Source organism: Nicotiana tomentosiformis, chromosome 7, assembly GCF_000390325.3.
Source record: "Nicotiana tomentosiformis chromosome 7, ASM39032v3, whole genome shotgun sequence".
NCBI lineage: Eukaryota > Viridiplantae > Streptophyta > Magnoliopsida > Solanales > Solanaceae > Nicotiana > Nicotiana tomentosiformis.
In genome coordinates, this window is record NC_090818.1 from 37688389 (window position 1) to 37711437 (window position 23049).

General features: G+C 38.6%; 1 protein-coding gene across 1 annotated transcript; it reads right to left on the reverse strand.

Annotated features, from left to right (window-relative positions):
* Nucleotides 1-654, reverse strand: LOC138895492 (secreted RxLR effector protein 161-like). The gene has a single exon (XM_070180183.1). It carries the CDS (start codon nucleotides 652-654, stop codon nucleotides 1-3), a length of 654 nt encoding a protein of 217 aa, XP_070036284.1.
* Between the last annotated feature and the right edge of the window lie 22395 nt (nucleotides 655-23049).

Consider the following 23049-nt stretch of genomic DNA (forward strand, 5'->3'; position numbering starts at 1 on the left):
TCATCTCAGTTTCATGTGTCTACTTTTACAATTATAAGATTTATTCATTGTAATAGCTATTGCCGTTTGACAATCACAATGCATTGACACATGAGGCAATACGTCCTTTATTAAAGGAATATTAGCTAAGAAGTTTCTTTGCCACGCAGCTTCAGAACCAGCTAACTCCAGAGCTAAAAACTCTAATTCCATAGTCGATCTAGCTATGATCATCTGTTTAGCAAATTTCCACAATATTGCACCACTACCAAGGGTGAATACATAACAACTAGTGGATTTTGTCTCATCTGAATCAGAGATCCAGTTTGCATCACTGTATCCTTCTAAAGTAGAAAGAAATCCACTATATAGGATACCATAATTCACGGTTCCTCTCAAATATTTTATTAGTCTAGCTAATGCAGACCAATGCTCTCTGTTGGGATTATGAGTATATCTACTCAGTCTACACACAACATAGGTTATATCAGTCCTTATAAAATTCATTAAATGCATCAGACTCCCAATAATATAAGTATATTTAGACTGAGCAACTGGATCACCATTATTCTTTTTCAACTGAGAGTTAGCATCAAAAGGAATGCTCACAAATGTGACATTAAAATATTCAAACTTCTTAAGAAGTCTCTCAACATAATGTTCTTGTGACAACATTATTCCATCTTCACTCCTTATAATTTTAACTCCCAATATTGTATTTACTTCACCCAGATCTTTTATATAAAATTAGCATACAGAAATAATTTAGTACTTTGCACAATATTTAAACTTGTATCAAATATAAATATGTCATCAACATACAGATATATTATCACATAATCATTGTCTACCACTTTAGTATAAACACATTTATTGTAATGACCCGGTCGGTCGTTTAGAGTATTATAACCCTGTTCCCCAATTCACTGCTCAATTTAAGCTTTACAATTATTTTATGACTTGTCGGGGTAGTTGGTTCGGGTTCGGAAGGAATTCGGAGTGAAATGAGACACTTAGTCTCATAATTGAAAATTTTAAGTTAGAAAAGTGACCGGATGTGGACTTATGTGTAAACGATCTCGGATTTGAATTTTTATGATTCCAATAGCTCTGTATGGTGATTTTGGACTTAGGAGCATGTTCGAAAATTTTTTTGGAGGTCCGTGGTGGAATTAGGCTTGAAATGCCGAAAGTTGAATTTTTGGAAAGTTTGACCAGGGGGTTGAATTTTTTATATCGGGATCGGAATCCAATTCTGAAAATTAAAATGCCTTTGTTATGTCATTTATGACTTGTGTGCAAAATTTGAGGTCAATCGACCTTGATTTGATAGGTTTCGACGTCGTTTGTAGAAACTTGAAATTTCAAAGTTCATTAGGCTTGAATTGGGGTATGATTCGTGGTTTTAGCATTGTTTGAGGTGATTTGAGGGTTTGACTAAGTTCGTATGATATTTTTGGACTTGTTGGTATATTTGGTTGAGGTCCCGGGGGGCTTGGGTAAGTTTCAGATGGTTAACGGATCAAATTCGGACTTACAACCATTGCTGGTATTTATGTTCTATTTGTTCGCAGAGGAAGGAACGCGATCGTGTAAGTGTATTAAGCTGTGCTTCGCGGATGCATGGACGAGGTCCCGTTCGCGTAGAAGGATTTGAGCAATAGAAGAGAGGAGGCAATTACTCTACGCGATTGCATAGGGATGAACGCGTTCGCGTATGTTTGAGAGTAAGTGTTCCGCGATCGCATGAGTGATTCCGCGTTCGCGTAGGGTAACATGTGTGGGCAATCTGCTTGTGCTTCGCAATTGCGAGGCCATTTCCACGATCGTGATTAAGCAAATCTGGTCAGACAATGTTTAATCCAAAATCTAGGGTTTGAGCCCATTTTTCATATTTTGAGCTAGAGATCACGGATTTGAGCGATTATTGAAGGGATTATCGTGGAGTTGATTGGGGTAAGTATTTCGTACTTGGTTTTCATTAAATCCCATGACTGTATCTTTAATTTTATCATCTAATTCGTGATTTGGGGTGGAAATTTGGGGAATAAGATGAAGTGTTCTTGAGTTAGATTTTTAGGGTTTTGAATGGGATTTTGTTATCGGATTGGAGTAAAATTGGTATGGTTAGACTCGTGGTTGAATGGGCTTCCGGATTTCGTAACTTTTATCGGGTTCCGAGACGTGGGTCCCACGGGAAAAATTTGAGCTAAATTTTGGTTTTTTATGGAAAATTTATATTTTCATATGAAATTAATGCCAATAAATTTAATTGACTGAAACGAATTATTTGTGACTAGATTCGAGGCATTCGGAGGCCGATTTGCGAGGCAAAGGCATAGTAGAGTAAAGAACTTCACATTTTGAGGTAAGTAACAGTTTTAAATCTGGTCTTGAGGGTATGAAACCCCAGATTTTTGTGTCATGCGACTATTCTGGAGGTGACGCACATGCTAGGTGATGGGGATGTGGGTGTGCACCGAGGGGATTGTGACTTGGTCCGTCCCGTGGAAACTGTAAAGTTGAATAACTTGTTGATAGTTATGTGTTCCCTATGTGTTGTGGAAATTTGACTATAAGTCATGTTAGAAACCATGTTTAGGCTATATGTTGGTATTGTTGGGACCCATAAAAGTCGTGTACATGTTGAATTATCTGCTTCAATTGTTGTTTTATACTCAGTTACAGTTTACTTGATTATTTTATCTCAGTCTCTATTGTTCATTATTGATGTATCATATCATTGTTGTTTGGGCTGATTTCATGATTGTTGAGAGCCCGAGAGACTGGAGAGCTTTATGACTGAGCGAGGCCGAAGGCCTAATTGTGAGATATTATACTATACCACGTTAGTTGGCTGTGCAACACGTGAGTTGTCCGTTCGAATCCTTATATTATACTATAGCACGTGAGTTATCCGTGCGGATCCAGATAATTATATTATGGCACGTGAGTTGTCTGTGCAGCACGTGAGTTATCCGTGCAGATTATAGCGCTTGGGCTGTAGGAGCCCCTCCGGAGTCTGTACAACCCCAGTGAGTGCAGGTACCCATTGAGTGTGAATGCTGAGGGATGGGAGCCGAGTGGTTGAGTGGTTGTGACGAGTTGAGTGATTGTTGCCCTGAGAGGCTATACTTGCTTTTCATTTGTTGTTGCACTTAGTTGCTATCTGTCATTTTTGTGAAATCTCTGAAAGTTTTTATATCCGGATTACATGAACTTGAACTATATAAAATTGATTTGACTTAAACTTCCGAATTTTAAAGCATGTCTATTCTTTGCTGGAATTACTGAAAATGAACTATAACTGTGTAGTTCGTCACTATCTTCAGTTTGTTTATTATTGTTACTTACTGAGTTAGTTGTACTCATACTACACCCTGCACTTGGTGTGCAGATCCAGGTGCTTCTGGTCATAGCGGGTGTTGATTCTCTCACACAGTTGATTTTTCGGAGATTCAGAGATAGCTGCTGTGTTTCACAGACCTTGTCTCTCTTTCCCTGTCTCCTTATTACTATATTTTGGTCTTAGACTATTATTGACCACACTTTTCCAGTCTTATATTCATATTAGATGCTCATGTACTCAGTGACACCAGGTTTTGGGGAGTGTTCGTATTAGAAATTGTGGGATTTTGTATTGAATTTAAATATTATGTTTTCAAACTTAAAAGAAATTGTGGTTTATTGATAATTTTGGCTTGCCTAGTATCGAGATAGGCGCCATCACGATAGGTTGGGATTTTGGGTTGTGACAAGTTGGTATCAGAGCCTAGGTTACATAGGTCTCATGACTCATTAGCAGGTTTAGTAGAGTCTTGCAGATCGATACGGAGAAGTTTGTACTTATCTTCGAGAGGCTGCAGAACCCTTAAGAAAATTTCACTTTCTTGTATTCTGTCGTGCGTATTTGTTGATTCCGGAAACTAAATTTTTGTTATTCTATTCTATCACAGATGCTGAGAACACGCACTACCGGATCGGACGGTCAGCCACCAGTGCCACCAATTAGGGCCGCGAGAGGCCGGGGTCGTGGTAGAGGTAGAGGTAGAGGTGTTGCACCTGTAGTACCACCAGTTGCTCCAGCTCAGGAGCAGATTCCAGATATAGCTGAGCCGATAAGACCAGCTCAGGCACCAGCTGTACCCATTGAGATTCCAGGCCTTCAGGAGACTTTGGCCCAGATATTGACAGTTTGCACTGGTCTTGCTTAGGTGCTTTCGGCTCAGGCTGCACCTGCCACTTCTAAGGCCGGGGGGAGGTACTCATACCCTTGTTGCCCGTACTCCAGACCAGGTAGTACAGGGACTTCAGATACCGGGGACACTACCAGTCCTGCCGGTTGCAGTTGCTCAAGCCCTGGTAGTTCCTGTTATAGCAGATGATGAGCAGATGAGACTTGAAAGATTTGAGAGGCTTCGACCTCCACCATTTAGCAGTACTGAGTCAGAGGATGCTCAGGGTTTTCTGGATAGGTGTCAATGAATGCTTCGGACAGCGGGTATTCTGGAGACCAATAAAGTCTCGTTCACTACTTTTTAGTTTTTTGGGGCTGCCTTCATATGATGGGAGGCTTATGAGAGGCACAGGCCGGTTGGTGCAGTACCACTTACATGGCATTAGTTCTCCGTTCCCTTTTTTGAGAAGTTTGTGTCGCAGTCTCGTAGAGAGGAACTGCGTAGACAGTTTGAGTAGTTACGTCAGGATGGCATATCTGTGACACAGTACGAGATGCGATTTTCTGAGTTGGTTCGTCACGCAGTCTGGTTGGTTCCCACTGATTGGGAGAGGATTAGGAGGTTTATTGATGGCCTTACATATCAGTTGGGGTAACTTATGACTAGGGAGAGAGTATCTGGTTCTACTTTTGATAAGGTAGTTGACATTTCTCGGCAGATAGAGATGGTTCGTAGCCAGGAACGTGGAGTGAGAGAGGCTAAGAGGCCTCGTGGTACAGGTAAATACAGCGGTGTTCCTTCAGGGGGTCAATTTTACCGCGGTAGGGGTCGTTCTTCCAGACACGCTCAGATGGGTCGTCCAGCTCATCGTGGTGCATCATCTATCCACGTTTCTTACAATGCTCACTCAGGCCAGTCTTCATTCAGTGCACTACCAGCGCAAAGTTCTCATCATGCCTTGTCCGCTCAGGCTTCTACAGGTAATTCTTCGGGTTATCAGGAGCAGCAGTTCCGTCAGAGAAGGGGTTGTTTCGAGTGCAAAGAATTTGGTCATTTCAAGAGAGATTGTCCTAGGCTATTAAGTGGGGCTCCACAGTAGAGTCCTAGACTTACAGCACCAGCACCATCAGTTCCACCACCCGCCCAGCCAGCTCGAGTGGTGGTCAGGCAGCTAGGGGTCTCCCAAGAGGGAGTAGGCCGATCAGGTGTCGGGTAGGCCCGATTCTATGCTTTTCCTGCTAGGGCAGATGTTGTTGCCTCAGATGTAGTGATCACAGGTATCATTTCAATATCCCACAGGGAGGCTTCTATATTATTTGACACTGGTTCTACTTATTCATATGTATCATCGTATTTTTCTCATTATTTAAGATATGCCCTGTGAGTCCTTAGTTTCACCTGTTTGTGTATCTACAGCGGTGGGCGATATTATTACTTTGGATCGTGTGTATCGGTCGTGCGTGGTAACTATTGGGGTACTGGAGACTAGAGTTGATCTCTTATTACTCGGTATGGTTGATTTGGATGTAATTCTGGGTATGGATTGGTTATCTCCATGTCATGCTATTCTGGACTGTCACGCAAAAATCGTGACGTTGACGATGTCGGGGGTTGCCAAAGGTTGAATGGAGGGGTTCTCTAGATCTTGTTCCTAGCAGGGTGATTTCTTATTTGAAGGCCCAACGTATGGTTGGAAAGGGATGCTTGTCATATTTGGCCTTTGTGAGAGATGTTGATGCAGATACTCCTATTATTGATTCAGTACCAGTTATGCGAGACCTTTTGGATGTATTTCTTGCAGACCTGCTGGGTATGCCACCTGACAGGGATATTGATTTCGCTATTGACTTGGTGCAGGGCACTCGGCCCATTTCTATTCCTCTGTTTCGTATGGCACCAGCTGAGTTAAAAGAATTGAAAGAGCAACTTCAGGAACTCCTTAAAAAGGGGTTTATTAGGCCTAGTGTGTCACCTTGGGGTGCACCGGTTCTGTTTGTGAAAAAGAAAGAGGGTACTATGCGGATGTGCATCGATTATAGGCAGTTGAACAAAGTTACAATCAAGAATAAATATCCCTTGCCGCGTATTGATGACTTATTTGACAAGCTTCAGGGAACGAGGGTGTTCTCTAAAATTGATTTGAGATCTGGGTATCACTAGTTGAAGATTCGGGATTCGGATATTCTAAAGACGGCATTCAGAACTCCTTATGGCCACTATAAATTTCTTGTGATGTCTTTTGGGCTAACCAATGCCCCAGCAGCATTTATGCATTTAATGAATAGTGTATTCCATCCATATCTTGATTTATTTGTCGTAGTATTTATTGATGATACTTTGGTGTACTCACGTAGCCAGGAGGAGCATGCACAATACTTGGGTATTGTATTACTGTTACGCCCCATGTTTTTGTACGTGAAAGTACGCCATAAGTAAATTGATAGAAGCTCGGAAATGAGATGGTACATCCCGCATTTTCGTATGTTAAAGTTTCGCCTTCAGTTAATCGACGTAGACTCGGGGATAAGATTATCTTGAGATTAACGTATTTATGCTATTTATAACAAGCGATAAGTAAGTGTCATGAAGGGTAACGGATACACGAATTAAAGAAAATGAGTTTCGTTAAAGGTTACCGATTTGGGATAAAATACAGTCCGAGCTATAATACTCGATATTTATGGACTAGTACCATACAAGGTACCATATGACCGTGATAGTATGACGTATAAAGTATATTAAAAATAAATATAATTTTAAGTAATTTGAGACAATTCTTAATTATGCGGGTAATTAATTAATTACCGGGTAACGGGACATTACCTAATTACCTAATAAGTGGATAAAAATAAATATTTTCCCACCCCCACCCCCACCCCACCCCCACATGGCAACAAGGAGTTAACCAAACAAATGACTAAGGGTCATTTGGGATTAGGTGGCAACCTAATGTATGGATTTCAAGACACTTCATTTAGGATTTTAACTACAAGTAACATTTCATTCTCAACAATCAGATTCCTAAATTCCTTACACATTCATTTCATTCCAATATTTTCCATATCAATGACACTAACGTTGGCCATTCTGAAAAGTTTTCAATTTCTCATTTTCAAACACTTCAAATCACATTCTAAACCTTACATTAAGCAACGTGATTCCTACAAGTTTCAACAATTCCAATGAGAATTATTTACACATTAGCAACGTAAGATTTTGCGATTCTAAGGGAATACGGTGCTACCTTTTCCAAGAACATCATATGAATTTTTTCCTACTCCAGATATATTAAGGCTATCCCTTCTTTCTTTTTGGTATGATCCAAATGATACAAAAAGAAACGAGCAAATGCACAGTTTCCATAAACGACTCTATTCATAGAAATATTAGGGGTGTCTATATTCTTGATTCCCCATGTAAATTATTATTATATCTTATGTTCATGGGTCTAAGAAAAATATGTATTTGATAAAATTTATCCGACAGGCATATTATTTTTATGATATTCCGAGAAAAACTTATTAACGTATTTCTTAAGGCATATTATTTTTATGACATTCCGAGAAAATATTATTAACGTATTTCTTATGCATTTCATGCATTTATACATATACATTGACCCATGGCCAGATGGCGTTATATACGCGTATATATGTATATTATATGTATATGGGATATGGGAAAAGGTTATGGCGTTATATACGCACCACCACCTGATCAACTGGTATACTTTGATGATTTGCCCACAGTGGCCAAAATGATATGATGGGATTCCCTCAGAGGCTTGATGATGTTATGAACGCATATACCAATGCATGGTATGACATTTATACGCATATGCATGACATTATAAAAATATAATGGTTCACAGAGCTATGCAGACGTACATGTCGAGTCTTGTAGTCCATGTTTCTCTCATGTATATTATTTACTGATTTTCATTCCTTACATACTCGGTATATTATTTTTACTAACGTCCCTTTTGCTTGGGGACGCTGTGTTTCATGCTCGCAGGTCGATATACAAATCGAGAGTCCTCCAAGTAGGCGATCAGCTCATTGGAAGATGTTGGTACACTCCATTTGTTCCGGAGTTGCTTATGTGGTCAGTATGATTAGGACATGTACTGATTTGTATGGCGGGGCCCTGTCCTGACCTTTATGACAGTTATGTACTCTTAGAGGCTTGTAGACATAAGTCATGTACGTGAAAGATTGTACGACCTTGTCGGCCTATGTTTTGAGTTTATAAATGATGATGATAGCCTATTAGTCCTGTATACCACATGTATATGATGATGTAATAAGAAAGATACGTTATGTTGGTACTCGGTTGAGTAAGGTACCTGTGCCCGTCGTGGCCAATCGGCTTGGGTCATGACAAAAGTGGCATCAGAGCAGTTCTGTCCTAGGGAGTCTACAAGCCATGTCTAGTAGAGTCTTGGTTATAGGTGTGTTGTGCACCACACTTATAAGCAGGAGGCTACAGGGCATTTAGGACTGTCACTCTTTCTTCTTACTCTAGATCGTGTGGTAGAGCTCAGTTGTAAGAAATCAATTTCCTAAACTCTATCTTATTCAGAATACAACGATACATACATCCAAAAAGACGGTTGGTAAGAGACATAGCTGTGGAAGAGTTGAGTCAGAGGAACTCGATTTTGCATCATGTTTATGATGAGTAAATGTGAAGTTTTCAGCCGAACATGTGTGTAAGCTTCTTGATAAGGAGCCTTAAGGTAATAATATCTACCTATATGGTGAAAAGCAATGAGAGATTGAGGAGGTAGATATAAGTTTCAACAAGTAAAAGAAGCAAGATGAAAAAGGGTAAGAGCTTCCCAGCTAATGAAGATTATCGCAGTGGAATATAAGACTTTTGGGTTACCTTCAACAATAATAGAGGTATGTACAATTGGCCACACCCATCTCATTTATGCCCTATGGGGGCTAACATAATTAGTATAAGAGAAGGCAAGAATGTCAGGATCTAGCTGGGGTTAAGGTAACCCAAAATGGTGGATGGAGTTTTAGCATTAGTTGACATTTTCGAAGGATATTGAAAATGTGCTAATAGATCTCCTTGTGAGACACTCAGATGGTGCACTCTAGAATAGTATAGCTAGATATAAATACTAGATTGTTCAAAGATAGGCACTGGAATCCTGAAGGGATAAATATTACCTTAGTATGGCTCCCATCCCTAGTAAAGAGAGAATATTAGGCACCCCCAAGATCTAATGGATGGAGCAAGGGGAGCTAAAAGCAAAAGAATGTCTTGTTCGAGTTTTCAGAATAAAGTGATAGATATAAATATTAGCAGGGAAATAAGAAGAGAGTTAATGAAGCATTATGAGTAAGATGTGATACATGGATGACAACGGTAGATCAAAAAGATGACAGTATTACAGAGTCTATAATCAACTGAAGGAAAGGACGAGAGGTGACATGACTTGAGACAACAAAGAGTATAGGCCATAAAGTCATATCCTCACTTCGAAAAATAAGTTTGTGACTCCAATGTGATTACCAAAAGGAAATATTAGACCCCAGAGTAATAAGAAATCAGCATGGACTAATGAACAAGATAAACTAAACATGAACTAGGTACTGAGTAATAGTCGGCATCATGAGAATTTCAGAGATTGCATCCCGGCAATAATAGAATGGACGACAGAAGAATACCCTTTAAAGATCATTTAGGAAGACGCTTCCCTAAAGCAAGAAAGGTGGGTGAAATTAAGCTTAAGGGATTGTCTGTGCCAGTTACACTAAGTGTCACACTCGCGAGTGAGGAATTTTGTTATCCTTGGTACAGAAGGATTGCCGCGAGGCGAGTAAGGATCATCGATGATGTGAAAAGATGCCAAAGATGAGAAGGTAAAATATATATATGTATATCATCATAGCTCCAATTCTTAGTACTCCCCTAAATGGGGGAATATGGAGTGATGTGGTATTAAGTCAGAATTAAGCGGTTCTAGTAACTATGGAATGGTAAAAGAATGCGATAAAAAAATGAAAAAGGGATGAGATTGCACTTATTCAAATCCTACAGATATGCTATGATTCCATAACATTGTACAAATACGACGTTAAGGAGACGAAGTAAGGGTTCCTGTCTGAGATGTTATTAATAAATAAGGAGCCAGTGCGAGACGTAAGTTAAGACAAAGGAAATAACCCAAGAAAGATTACACGCAATATTGATATGAGAATGGGCCAACGAGTAGTTAGTTGTTGATTCAGGAAGAGCCTATTATGGCTAGACAAGAAGATACAGACAAATCAACAGATCGTGCAAGACAAACATAGTGAACCCCAACATGAAGGATTCAGTCTCGCAAATATGACATTGTAATACTTGAGATATATTCATATAGGAGTTGGGGTAGTCAAAGGTATCGTAAGTGTTACAGAAATAAAAAAGAATGCCACTGGGAAGACAATCAAAGTATCAGCCCAGAAGTAACCCTACAAGTACAAGAGCGTGGAGGTAAGTAACTACGGATAATTATAGGCGAGGAAGGACATCATAAATTTCGTCGAGTATACAATATAACAAGCTTGCAACTTTACAAGAGCCAGAAGGTCTCCTTAAATACTACAATGAAAGACTAGCTGAGGAAGTAAGGAAGAAGGCTTCAACCTAAGCTCAGTGACCTAAGGAGCAAATGGTCGTATAATAACAGTCTCACAACAACATTGTATGCACTCCATAAGAAAATGGCACTTATTGTGGCTAATGAACGGGAAGTAAAATCAGAAGTAATATTCAAGATCATATGGGTTGTATGGAATTCCAATGTGTAGGCACTAAGGTAAGCTAAGTATGCACGCAACAAGGGGGCAGAAAGACCAGGAAAAGTAATTGCTTACATTTAAAGAAAGCTGAGAAGGAACGAACAGAATTATTCGATTAATAACCCAGAGTACGTTATGAACGCACTTAAGAGATCGGAGCTTTATACATGCAGCATATGTGTTGACAATCATATAGGTATAGAAGACTCCGGTATAAGTTAAAAGAAAATAATTGAGCTCAGGGCATAGACAAAGGATTGAATTGTTAGAAGATTGTGTCATTGATAGTCCATAGCGCCCATGAAAGGCTAAAGTAATAACTAATCCCAAGAGCCGCATATCAGAAGATAGTTTGAGCCTACATGAAGGCTGATCAGAAGGAAGAGGAAACTAAAGAGTAACATCAACTCAGTAAATCAGGAGTCTGATTATTGGACCAAGAAAATTTTAGACCTCATGATTGAGAACATTGCAGGATCACTCTTAAATACAAGAGAGATAGTACATTAGCCATATTCGATAACGGCTCTACGATAAAGCCAGTAAGAAAAGTACCATCCTTATAAGAAGTCAGTATGAATCCCCCACCGGATTGTGTGTGCACCAGAGGTGCAAGTATTATAATACAACTTCAAGTTGTGGATATGAATTATACCTATGTGAAAGGGAGGTCGTGAAAGAGATAGAAGATGTGATGTTAGATTTTAAGATAAGTAAGGTAAAAGTGAACAACGTACGAGATACTTAAATGCATAAGGTTGGGAGTAGTTCGTACTGCGGATAGAAAGCTAAAAGCGTGGGGATTCAGTATCCAGGAATGATAGCGGCGTCATTAGTGACATATCTTCCAGTCGAGGATTTCTAGGTATCGAGAGGTCCAGTTACGAGAGTAAAGAAGAGTTAGAAATGATGCGATGTCTCACTTGATGTTCCAGAATAACTCAAGTGAATCTATTGTACAAGCAAGTTGAAGGAAGGTTGCGAGTAGTATAAATGAATATGTGTAGGTCATAAGCTAAAGTATGGTAGAGCGACAAGGTTTTGGAAAGACATGAGTAAGAATAAGGAATGGCAAGTGAGAAGGTTACGAGAATGGATAAGTTATCGGGATTAAGCCCATGAAGACAAAAGCATTGATGGTTTCTCTAAGTTATAGAAAGTTCAGCCTGAATGAACTCAAAGGAGTCTAAGACTAATAGTATTTAAAAGAGATAGAATGTTGCCCTGGTAGTAAAATGAGGGTATACTTGTGATAAATGAAGGATAATGTTTGGACCTTCGATTGGATGATGATTTGAAGGGATTTCATGAATTGTACAGGATTAAAATACCTACGTAAGAGAGTCACATTGGGATGCTATAAAGTACGATTATGAAGTACATTATCGCCGCTAAGTGGATCAGGAAAATAACTTCGAATATTCCTCGATGCAACATAAGCCCTAGTGGCAATGTTTTATATAAGAAGTTTCAAGATATCAGTGGTAGATTGTAGATCAACATTGAGGTAAATCAAAAATAGATGGATAAAGTTCCAACGTATGAGAGGAGATAAAGATTCCATCCTTTAGATGAACAATAATAAGGAAGCATTGAAGGACTTGGATTTATACATCGATGATAAGAAGTGAGAGTGTAACTTGGAATTGGATAGAAGACCTCGATAATAATAAAACCAAGGTAAGAGTTTTGGTATAGTATGACCTACCTAGATGCAGTAAAGTCACACGGTGGATAATCGGGACCATGAAGTAAGGTATAACAATATTCGTAAGTTCGACAAAGTACGGAGCAAAAAACTTCAGTACACCTATAGATGTCCAAAGGGACATCTTGTCAAGTTCTGTATATGTTCCCAAAATGAGGCCTAGAGATTGGCTAAAAGCTTAAAGGAAGAGTCGCATAGGAGCACATGCAAGGAAAAAGTCCTACGGGATACATGGCGAAAGGTAACAAGAGTTACGAGATTGGAAGAATTCCGACCACAGACCGTGATGTGAGAAAGGGGCCTAAAAGGGGGGGGGGATGCCCTGGCCTTTGGATTTACTCAAAGAATAGTTGCCTAAATGGCAAGGAGAATATTAAAGTATTCGAAAGACATAAGTTATGAAAATGATAAGTGCGTCAGTCAACATTCGAGAAATGTTCCAAACGGGGGAATGATGTTACATCCCATATTTTCGTACGTGAAAGTACAGCATAAGTAAATTGATAGAAGCTCGAAAATGAGATGGTACATCCCTCATTTTCGTATGTTAAAGTTTCGCCTTCAGCTAATCGACGTAGACTCGGGGATGAGATTATCTTGAGATTAACGTATTTATAATATTTATAACAAGTGATAAGTAAGTGCCATGAAGGGTAAAGGATACACGAATTAAAGAAAATGCGTTTCGTTAAAGGTTGCTTATTTGGGATAAATACGGTCCGAGCTATAATACCCGATATTTATGGACTAGTACCATATAAGGTACCATATGACCGTGATAGTATGACGTATAAAGTATATTAAAAATGAATATAATTTTAAGTAATTTGAGACAATTCTTAATTATGCGGGTAATTGATTAATTATCGGGTAACGGGACATTACCTAATTACCTAATAAGTGGATAAAAATTAATATTTTCCCACCCCCACCCCCACGTGGCAGCAAGGAGTTAACCAAACAAATGACTAAGGGTCATTTGGGATTAGGTGGCAACCTAATGTATGGATTTCAAGACACTTCATTTAGGATTTTAACTACAAGTAACATTTCATTCTCAACAATCAGATTCCTAAATTCCTTACACATTCATTTCATTCCAATATTTTCCATATCAGTGACACTAACGTTGGCCATTCTGATAAGTTTTCAATTTCTCATTTTCAAACACTTCAAATTAGATTCTAAACCTTACATTAAGCAACGTGATTCCTACAAGTTTCAACAATTCCAACGAGAATTATTTACACATTAGCAACGTAAGATTTTGCGATTCTAAGGGAATACGGTGCTACCTTTTCCAAGAACATCATATGTATTTTTCCCTACTCCAAGTATATTAAGGCTATCCCTTCTTTCTTTTTGGCATGATCCAAATGATACAAAAAGAAACGAGCAAACGCACAGTTTCCATAAACGACTCTATTCATAAAAATATTAGGGGTGTCTATATTCTTGATTCCCCATGTGAATTATTATTATATCTTATGTTCATGGGTCTAAGAAAAATATATATTTGATAAAATTTATCCGACAGGCATATTATTTTTATGACATTCCGAGAAAAAAATCTTATTAACGTATTTCTTAAGGCATATTATTTTTATGACATTCCGAAAAAATATTATTAACGTATTTCTTATGCATTTTATGCATTTATACATATACATTGACCCATGACCAGATGGTGTTATATACGTGTATATATGTATATTATATGTATATGGGATATGGAAAAAGGTTATGGCGTTATATACGCACCACCACCTGATCAGCTGGTATACATTAATGATTTGCCCACAGTGGCCGAAATAATATGATGGGATGCCCTCAGAGGCTTGATGATGTTATGAACGCATATATCAATGCATGGTATGACATTTATACGCATATGCATGACATTATAAGAATTGATTCACAGAGCTATGCAGGCGTACATGTCGAGTCGTTTACTACATGTTTCTCTCATGTCTATTATTTACTGATTTTCATTCCTTACATACTCGGTACATTATTTGTACTGATGTCCCTTTTGCCTGGGGACGCTGCGTTTCATGCCCGCAGGTCTCGATAGACAGGTCGAGAGTCCTCCAAGTAGGCGATCAGCTCAGCGGAAGATGTTGGTGCACTCCATTTGTTCCGGAGTTGCTTATGTGGTCAGTATGATTAGCACATGTACTTATTAGTATGGCGGAGCCCTGTCCCAACCTTTATGACATTTATGTACTCTTAGAGGCTTGTAGACATATGTCGTGTACGTAAAAGATTGTACGGCCTTGTCAGCCTGTGTTTTGAGTTTATAAATGATGATGTTGGCCTATTAGACATGTATATCACATGTATATGATGATGTAATAAGAAAGATACGTTATGCTGATACTCGGTTGAGTAAGGTACCGGGTGCCCGTCGCGGCGGCCCATCGGCTTGGGTCGTGACAATTACAGAGGCTGAGAGAGGAGAGATTGTATGCCAAATTCTCTAAGTGTGAGTTCTGTCTTAGTTCGGTGGAATTCTTGGGACATATAGTGTCTAGTGAAGGAATTAGGTGTATCGAAAGAAAATAGAGGCAGTTCAAAATTGGCCTAGACCATCTTCAGTTGCTGAGATTCGGAGTTTTCTCAGCTTCGCCGGTTATGATCATCGTTTCGTGGAGGGATTCTTAGTTATTGCATCGCCTATGACTAAATTGACCCAGAAAGGTGCTCCGTTTAGGTGGTCAGATGAGTGTGAAGAGAGCCTTCAGAAGTTCAAAATAGCTTTGACTACAACTCTAGTATTGGTGTTGCCTACAGGTTCAGAGTCTTATACTGTGTATTATGACGCATTGCGTATTTGTCTCAGTGCAGTGCTTAGGCAAGACGGTAGGGTGATTGCCTATGCATCCAGAAATTTAAAGGTACATGAGAAGAATTATCCAGTCCACGATCTTGAGTTAGCTACTATTGTTCATGCCTTAAAAATCTGGCGGCATTACTTGTACGTTGTCCAGTATGAGGTATATACCGATCATCTGAGTCTACAACATCAGTTTAAATAGAAGGATCTTAATTTGCGGCAGCAGAGGTGGTTAGAGTTGCTTAAGGATTATGATATCACCATTCTCTATCATCCCGAAAAGGCCAATGAGGTGGCCAATGCCTTGAGTCGTAAGGCGGAGAGTTTGGGAAGCTTAGCATACTTACCGGTAGCAGAGAGGCCTTTAGCCTTGGATGTTCATGGCTTGGCCAACTAGTTTGTTAGATTGGATGTTTTCGAGCCGAATCGAGTTTTGGCTTGTGTGGTTTATCGGTCTTCTTTATATGCTTGCATCACAGAGCGCCAGTATAATGATCCACATCTGCTTTTCCTTAAGGGCACGGTTCAGCACGGTGATGCCAAGGAAGTCACTATTGGAGATGACGGTGTATTACGGATGCAGGGCAGGCTATGTGTGCCTAATGTAGATGGTTTGCATGAGTTGATTCTCCAGGAAGCTCACAATTTGCGGTAATCTATTCATCCAGGTGCCGCGAAGATGTATCAAGATTTGAGGCAACACTATTGGTGGAGGCGAATGAAGAAAGATATAGTTAGATTTGTAGCTCGGTGTTTAAATTATCAACAAGTAAAGTACGAGCATCAAAGACCGGGCGGATTACTACAGAGACTTGAAATTCCGGAGTGGAAGTGGGAGCATATTACCATGGACTTCGTAGTTGGGCTCCCACGGACTTTGAGAAAGTTTGATGTTATTTGGGTGATAGTAGATCGGTTGACCAAATCTGTGCATTTTATTCCAGTTGGTACAAATTATTATTCGGAGCGGTTGGCTGGGATTTATATTCGTGAGATTGTTCACCTACACGGTGTACCAGTGTCCATCATATTAGATTGGGGCACACAGTTTACATCACATTTTTGGATAGCAGTGCAATAAGAATTGGACACAGAGGTTCAGTTGAGTACAGCATTTCACCTTCAGACGGACGGACAGTCCAAGCGCACTATTAAGATATTGGAGGATATGTTACGCGCTTGTGTCATTAATTTTGGGAGTTCTTGGGATTAATTTATGCCACTCGCGGAGTTTGCCTACAATAACAACTACCAATTGAGTATTCAGATGGCTCCATATGAGGCTTTGTATGGGAGACGGTGCCGGTCTCCGGTTGGTTGGTTTGAGCCGGGTGAGGTTAGGCTATTGGGTACTGACTTGGTTCAAGATGCTTTAGAGAAGGTCAAAGTGATTCAGGAACGGCTTCGCACGGCGCAGTCTAGACAAAAGACTGATGCCGACAGGAAGGTTCATGATATTGTTCACATGGTTGGGGAGAAGGTTCTACTCAATATTTCACCCATGAAGGGTGTGTTGAGGTTCGGGAAGAAGGGCAAATTGAGCCCTCGGTATATTGGGCCTTTTGAGATACTTAAGAAGATTGGAGAGGTGGCTTTTGAACTTGCTTTGCCACCTAGTCTATCATGTATTCATCCACTGTTCCATCTATCCATGCTCCACAAATATGTCGGGGATCCGTCTCATATTTTGGATTTCAGTACAGTGCAGCTGGACGGTAATTTGACTTATGATGTGGAGCCGGTGGTTATTTTAGACTGGCAGGTTCGAAAGCTGAGGTCAAAGAACATAGCATCAGTGAAGGTACAGTGGAGGGGCCAGCTAGTCGGAGAAGCTACATGGGAAATAGAGCAGGAGATGTGGAGCAAATATCCACACCTATTTGATACTCCAGGTATGATTCTAAACCCGTTCGAGGACGAACGTTTATTTAAGAGGGGGAGAATGTAATGACCCGGCCGATAATTTTGAGTATAATAACCTTGTCCCCAATTTACTGCTCAATTTATGCTTTACAGTTGTTTTATGACTTGTCGGCTAGTTGGTTCGGCTTAGGAAGGAATTCGGAGTGAAATGAGACACTTAGTCTCATAATTGAAAATTTTAAGTTAGAAAAGTGACCGGATGTGGACTTATGTGTAAACGAAGTCGGAATTAAATTTTTATGACTCTAATAGCTCCCTATAGTAATTTTGGACTTAGGAACGTGTCCGTAAAATTATTTGTAGGTCCGTGGTGGAATTAGGCTTGAAATGCCGAAAGTTAAATTTTTGGAAAGTTTGATCGGGGGGGTGACTTTTTGATATGGGATCGGAATCCAATTCTGAAAAATGGAATACCTCAGTTATGTCATTTATGACTTGTGTGCAAAATTTAAGGTCAATCGGACTTGATTTGTTAGGTTCTGGCGTCATTTGTGGAAACTTGAAATTTCAAAGTTCATTAGGCTTGAATTGGGGTATGATTCGTGGTTTTAGCATTGTTTGAGGTGATTTGAGGGTTCGACTAAATTCGTATAATATTTTTGGACTTGTTGGTATATTTTGTTGAGGTACTGGGGGCCTCGGGTGAGTTTCGGATGGTTAACGGATCAAATTCGGACTTAAAACCATTGCTGGTATTTTTCTTCTGGTTTCCTTATACACGATCGCATAAGTCCATCCACGATTGCGTAAGCTTATTTGGTGCAGGGGTGATTTTTGTTCTAGGTGCTCATAGAGGAAGGAACATGATCGCGTAAGTGTATTAAGCTGTGCTTCGTGAAAGCGTGGATGAGGTCGCGTTCGCGTAGAAGGATTTGAGCAATAGATGAGAGGAGGCAATTACTCTAGATGATCGCGTGAGGATGAACGTGTTCGCGTAGGTTTGAGAGGCAGTGTTCTACGATCGCGTGAGTGATTTCGCGTTTGCGTAGGATAAAATGTGTGGGCAGTCTGCTTGTGCTTCGCAATCGCGAGGCCATTTCCGCGATCGCGATTAAGCATATCTGGGCAGACAATGTTAAATCCAAAATCGAGGGTTTGAGCCAATTTTTCATATTTTGAGCTAGAGATCACGCATTTGAGAGATTCTTGAAGGGATTTTCACGTAGCTAATTGGGGTAAGTGTTTCTTACTTGGTTTTCATTAAATCCCATGATTGTATCTTTGATTTTATCATCTAATTCGTGATTTGGGGTGGAAAATTGGGGAAGAAGATGAAGTGTTCTTGAGTTAGATTTTTGGGGTTTTGAATGGGATTTTGTTATCGGATTGGAGTAAAATTGGTATGGTTAGACTCGTGGTTCAATGGGCTTCAGGATTTTGTAACTTTTGTCGGGTTCCGAGACGTGCAAATTTTGAGGTAAATTTCAGATTTTTATGGAAAAATTGTATTTTCATATGGAATTAATTCTAATAAATTTTATTGACTGAAACAAATTATTTGTGACTAAATTCGAGACATTCGTAGGTCGATTTGCGATGCAAAGGCATAGCAGAGTAAAGAATTTCACGTTTTGAGGCAAGTAACAGTTTTAAATCTGGTCCTGAGGGTATGAAACCCCAGATTTTTGTGTCATGTGACTATTTTGGAGGTCACGCACATGCTAGGTGACGGGTGTGTGGGCATGCACCGAGGGGATTGTGACTTGGTCCGTCCCGTGGAAACTGTAAAGTTGAATAACTTGTTGATAGTTATGTGTTCCCTATGTGTTGTGGAAATTTGACTATAAGTCATGTTAGAAACCGTGTTTAGGCTATATGTTGGTATTGTTGCGACACACATAGGTCGTGTACATGTTGAATTATCTACTTAAATTGTTGTTTTGTACTCAGTCACAGTTTACTTGATTATTTTATCTCAATCTCTATTGTTCATTATTGATGTATCATATCATTGTTGTTTGGGCTGATTTCATGATTGTTGAGAGCCCGAGAGACCTGAGAGCTTTATGACTGAGCGGGGCCGAAGGCCTGATTGTGAGATATTATACTATAGTACGTGAGTTGGCCGTGCAACACGTGAGTTGTCCGTGCGGATCCTTATATTATACTATAGCACATGAGTTGGCCGTGCAGCACGTGAGTTGTCCATGCGGATCTAGATATTTATATCATGGCACATAAGTTGTCCATGTAGCACGTGAGTTGTCCGTGCAGATTATAGCGCTTGGGTTATAGGAGCCCTTCTGGAGTTTTTAAACCCCCAGTGAGAGCGGGTACCCATCGAGTGTGTGAGTGCTGAGGGCTGGGAGCCGAATGGATGAGTTGTTGTGACAAGTTGAGTGATTGTTTCCCTAAGAGGATGTACTTGTTTTTCATTTGTTGTTGCACTTAGTTGCTATCTGTCATTGTTGTAAAATCTCTGAAAAATTTTATATCCGAATTATATGAACTTGAACTGTATAAAATTGATTTAACTTAAACTGTCGGATTTGAAAGCATGTCTATTCTTTGCTGGAATTACTGAAAATAAACTATAATTGTGTAGCTCGTCACTATCTTCAGTCCTTATTTATTATTGTTACTTGTTGAGTTGGTTGTACTCATACTACACCTTGTACTTCTTGTGTAGATCCACGTGCTTCTGGTCATAGCGGGTGTTGATTCTCTCGCACAGTTAATTTTTCGGAGATTCAGAGGTAGTTGGTGTGTTTCGCAGACCTTGTCTCTTCTTTCCTATCTCCTTATTACTGTATTTTGGTCTTAGACTATTATTGATCGTATTTTTTCAGTCTTGTATTCATATTAGATGCTCATGTACTCAGTGACACCAGGTTTTGGAGAGTGTTCCTATCAAAAATTGTGGGATTATGTATTGTATTTAAAAATTATATTTTCAAACTTAAAAGAAATTATGGTTTATTGATAATTTCGGCTTGCCTAGTATCGAGATAGGCGCCATCACGACAGGTTGGGAATTTGGGTCGTGACATTTATCCACCTCAACTGAAGAAAAATCGTTTCTCGGTAAGACTTATTCAAATTTCTCATACCACTGCTTAGGAGCTTGTTTAAGGCCATAAAGAGATTTAATTAATTTATAAACTTTATTTTCTTGTCCATAAATGACACCTCCTTCAGGTTGAACCATATAAATTTCTTCTTCTAAATCACCATTTAAAAAGGTTGTTTGACATCCATTTGATGGATAAAAAGCTTACAGATTGAAGCTAAGGCAATTAAAACTCGAATAGAAGAAATTCTAGTCACTAGTGCAAATGTATCAAAACAATCTATATTTTATTTTTGAGAAAATTCTTTTGCTACTAACCGAGCTTTATATTTATCTAAAGATCCATTAGGATTAAATTTCTTTTTGAAAATTCATTTACAACCAATAGGTTTTACACCAGGAGGTATATCAGTTAAAATTCATGTATTATTTTTCATAATATAATCAATTTTTATTTTTATTGCCTCTTTCCAATATTCAGTATCAGAAGAAGATATAGCTTCAAAAGCATTCGATGGTTCATTATCAACAAGAAAAGTTTGAAAATCATTTTTATAAGAAAAATATTCCTTCCTAGTCCTTTTGCTCATTCTCAGTTCCTCGTTAGAGGTAATTTCATTATTTGTTTCAAAAGGTGTATGAGAAATTTTATCACTGTGAATAAATATATTCAAAAAACTCAGCATTCTTTGTCTCAATTATAGTATTACAATCAAGCACATCACTTTTTAAAACAAGAAATCTATAAGCAGCACTATGTTCAACATATCCAATAAGCATGCAATCATCAGTTTTAGAACTTATTTTTCTCTTTTTAGGTTCAGGCAAAAGGACTTTAGCAAGGTATCCCCATACTTTTAAATATTTCAAGTTAGGTTTATAACCTTTCCACAATTCATACAGAGTTTTGCCAGTTCTTTTATGTGGTATTCTATTTTGTAAGTGACGTGCAGATAAAATAGCTTCACCCCACAAATTATCAAGAGCATTAGAACTAACTAACATAGAGTTCATCATCTCTTTCAATGTTCTATTTTTTCTTTCAGCTACTCCATTTGACTCGGGTGAATAAGGCGGAGTTACTACGTGAATAATTCCATTCTTTTCACAAAAATCATTTAAAGATAAATATTCTCCACCTCTATCAAATCTAATTCTCTTGATTTTTCTACTAAGTTGATTATCAATCTCAGTTTTATAAGAAATAAAAGCATTAAATGCATCTTTATTTCTAAGCAAATACAACTTAGTAAATCTAGAATGATCATCAATAAAAGTCACATAATATCTTTTACCACATCTAGTCATAGTCTGCTTTAAATCGCCTAAATAAAAGTCCATTACCCACAATAATATTATTTTTGGTCAATATGACCACATCATTCTCGAAAGAAACCTTCACTCCAACTTTTTCTAATAATCCCACATAAACCAAATTGGTGTGTATATTAGGAACATTCAATACATTACTCAATGCTAGAGTTTTACCAGATGTGAGTTTGAGAAGAATTTTTTCTTTCCCAAGACCCCGAGTTATTCTTGAGTCACCAAGATAAATAGTTTCTTCTCCTTCCTCAATTTGGGTGTAAGACAAAAATTCATTTTTATTTGTACAAATGTGCCTAGTAGCACCAGAGTCTATCACCCAATCTCTCACATTGGATACATTATTTATTTTGAAAATGACTGCAATAACTATATTATCCGTTTTAGTCAAATTTAATTTTGACTTAGCGAGATTATCATTTATTACAACTCTTCTCTTCCATTGAGGTGAATTTTTCTTGAAGGTTTTAATATTAGCATTGGATATGTAACCATGTCTATTCGCATAACTGTGTTTTGACATTAGTGTCTGCCAAAGTTGCGGATGCAATAACGTATTTGCAACACCATAAATATCTGGAAGGACAGCTGGAACAGTAACAGCGGAGACAACACCAAAATTGGTAGCACCATCAAAACTTTCTGTAGTAGTATTACTTGCCATAGTTTCTTAGATTGTTGGAAAATGACAACGGAGAAATGACAACAATACCTCTATAATATTATTTGTGAGCGGAAATACACCAATTGGCTTGAGTCGTGCTAGGCACTGTACTAAGAAACTATTTAATCAGTGTGAAATGCCTCTCAGGGATTAAACAAGCCTAACTCTATTTATTTAGAGGATACAGAAATTAATAAAATATTAATTTATAAATCCAGCTAATAAGAAAAAAGGAATAAGACCAACTAAATTGGAAAGAAAATTAAAGGAAAGAAAGAACATAGGCGTAAGGGAGAGAGGAAGTAGAAATAGGAAGCATTTCTGATCCATCATCATTAGAGAATGAGTGCCTATTTATAAGCTTATAAATAATTTAAATATAGACAAGTGTCCATATACTTGTCCTTAAATCCCTTTGCAAATTTCCACTCTAATATTTCTTTTCATGCATAGTGACACTTGGTTTAAGGCATGACACTTGGACTAATTTATTTTGAAAATATCACAACATTTGGATTGTTCTAGCTTTTAAAATTTTGTGAGTGTTTTCTTAGTGGGAAAAAAAACGATTTTTTCCTTAGAAAAGCACCCTCAAAACTTTTCATTGAATTAAAAGAATATT

Excerpts from the sequence above, each read along its gene's own strand:
- LOC138895492 (XM_070180183.1), bottom strand. The coding sequence starts at position 654 with ATGTTGTCACAAGAACATTATGTTGAGAGACTTCTTAAGAAGTTTGAA.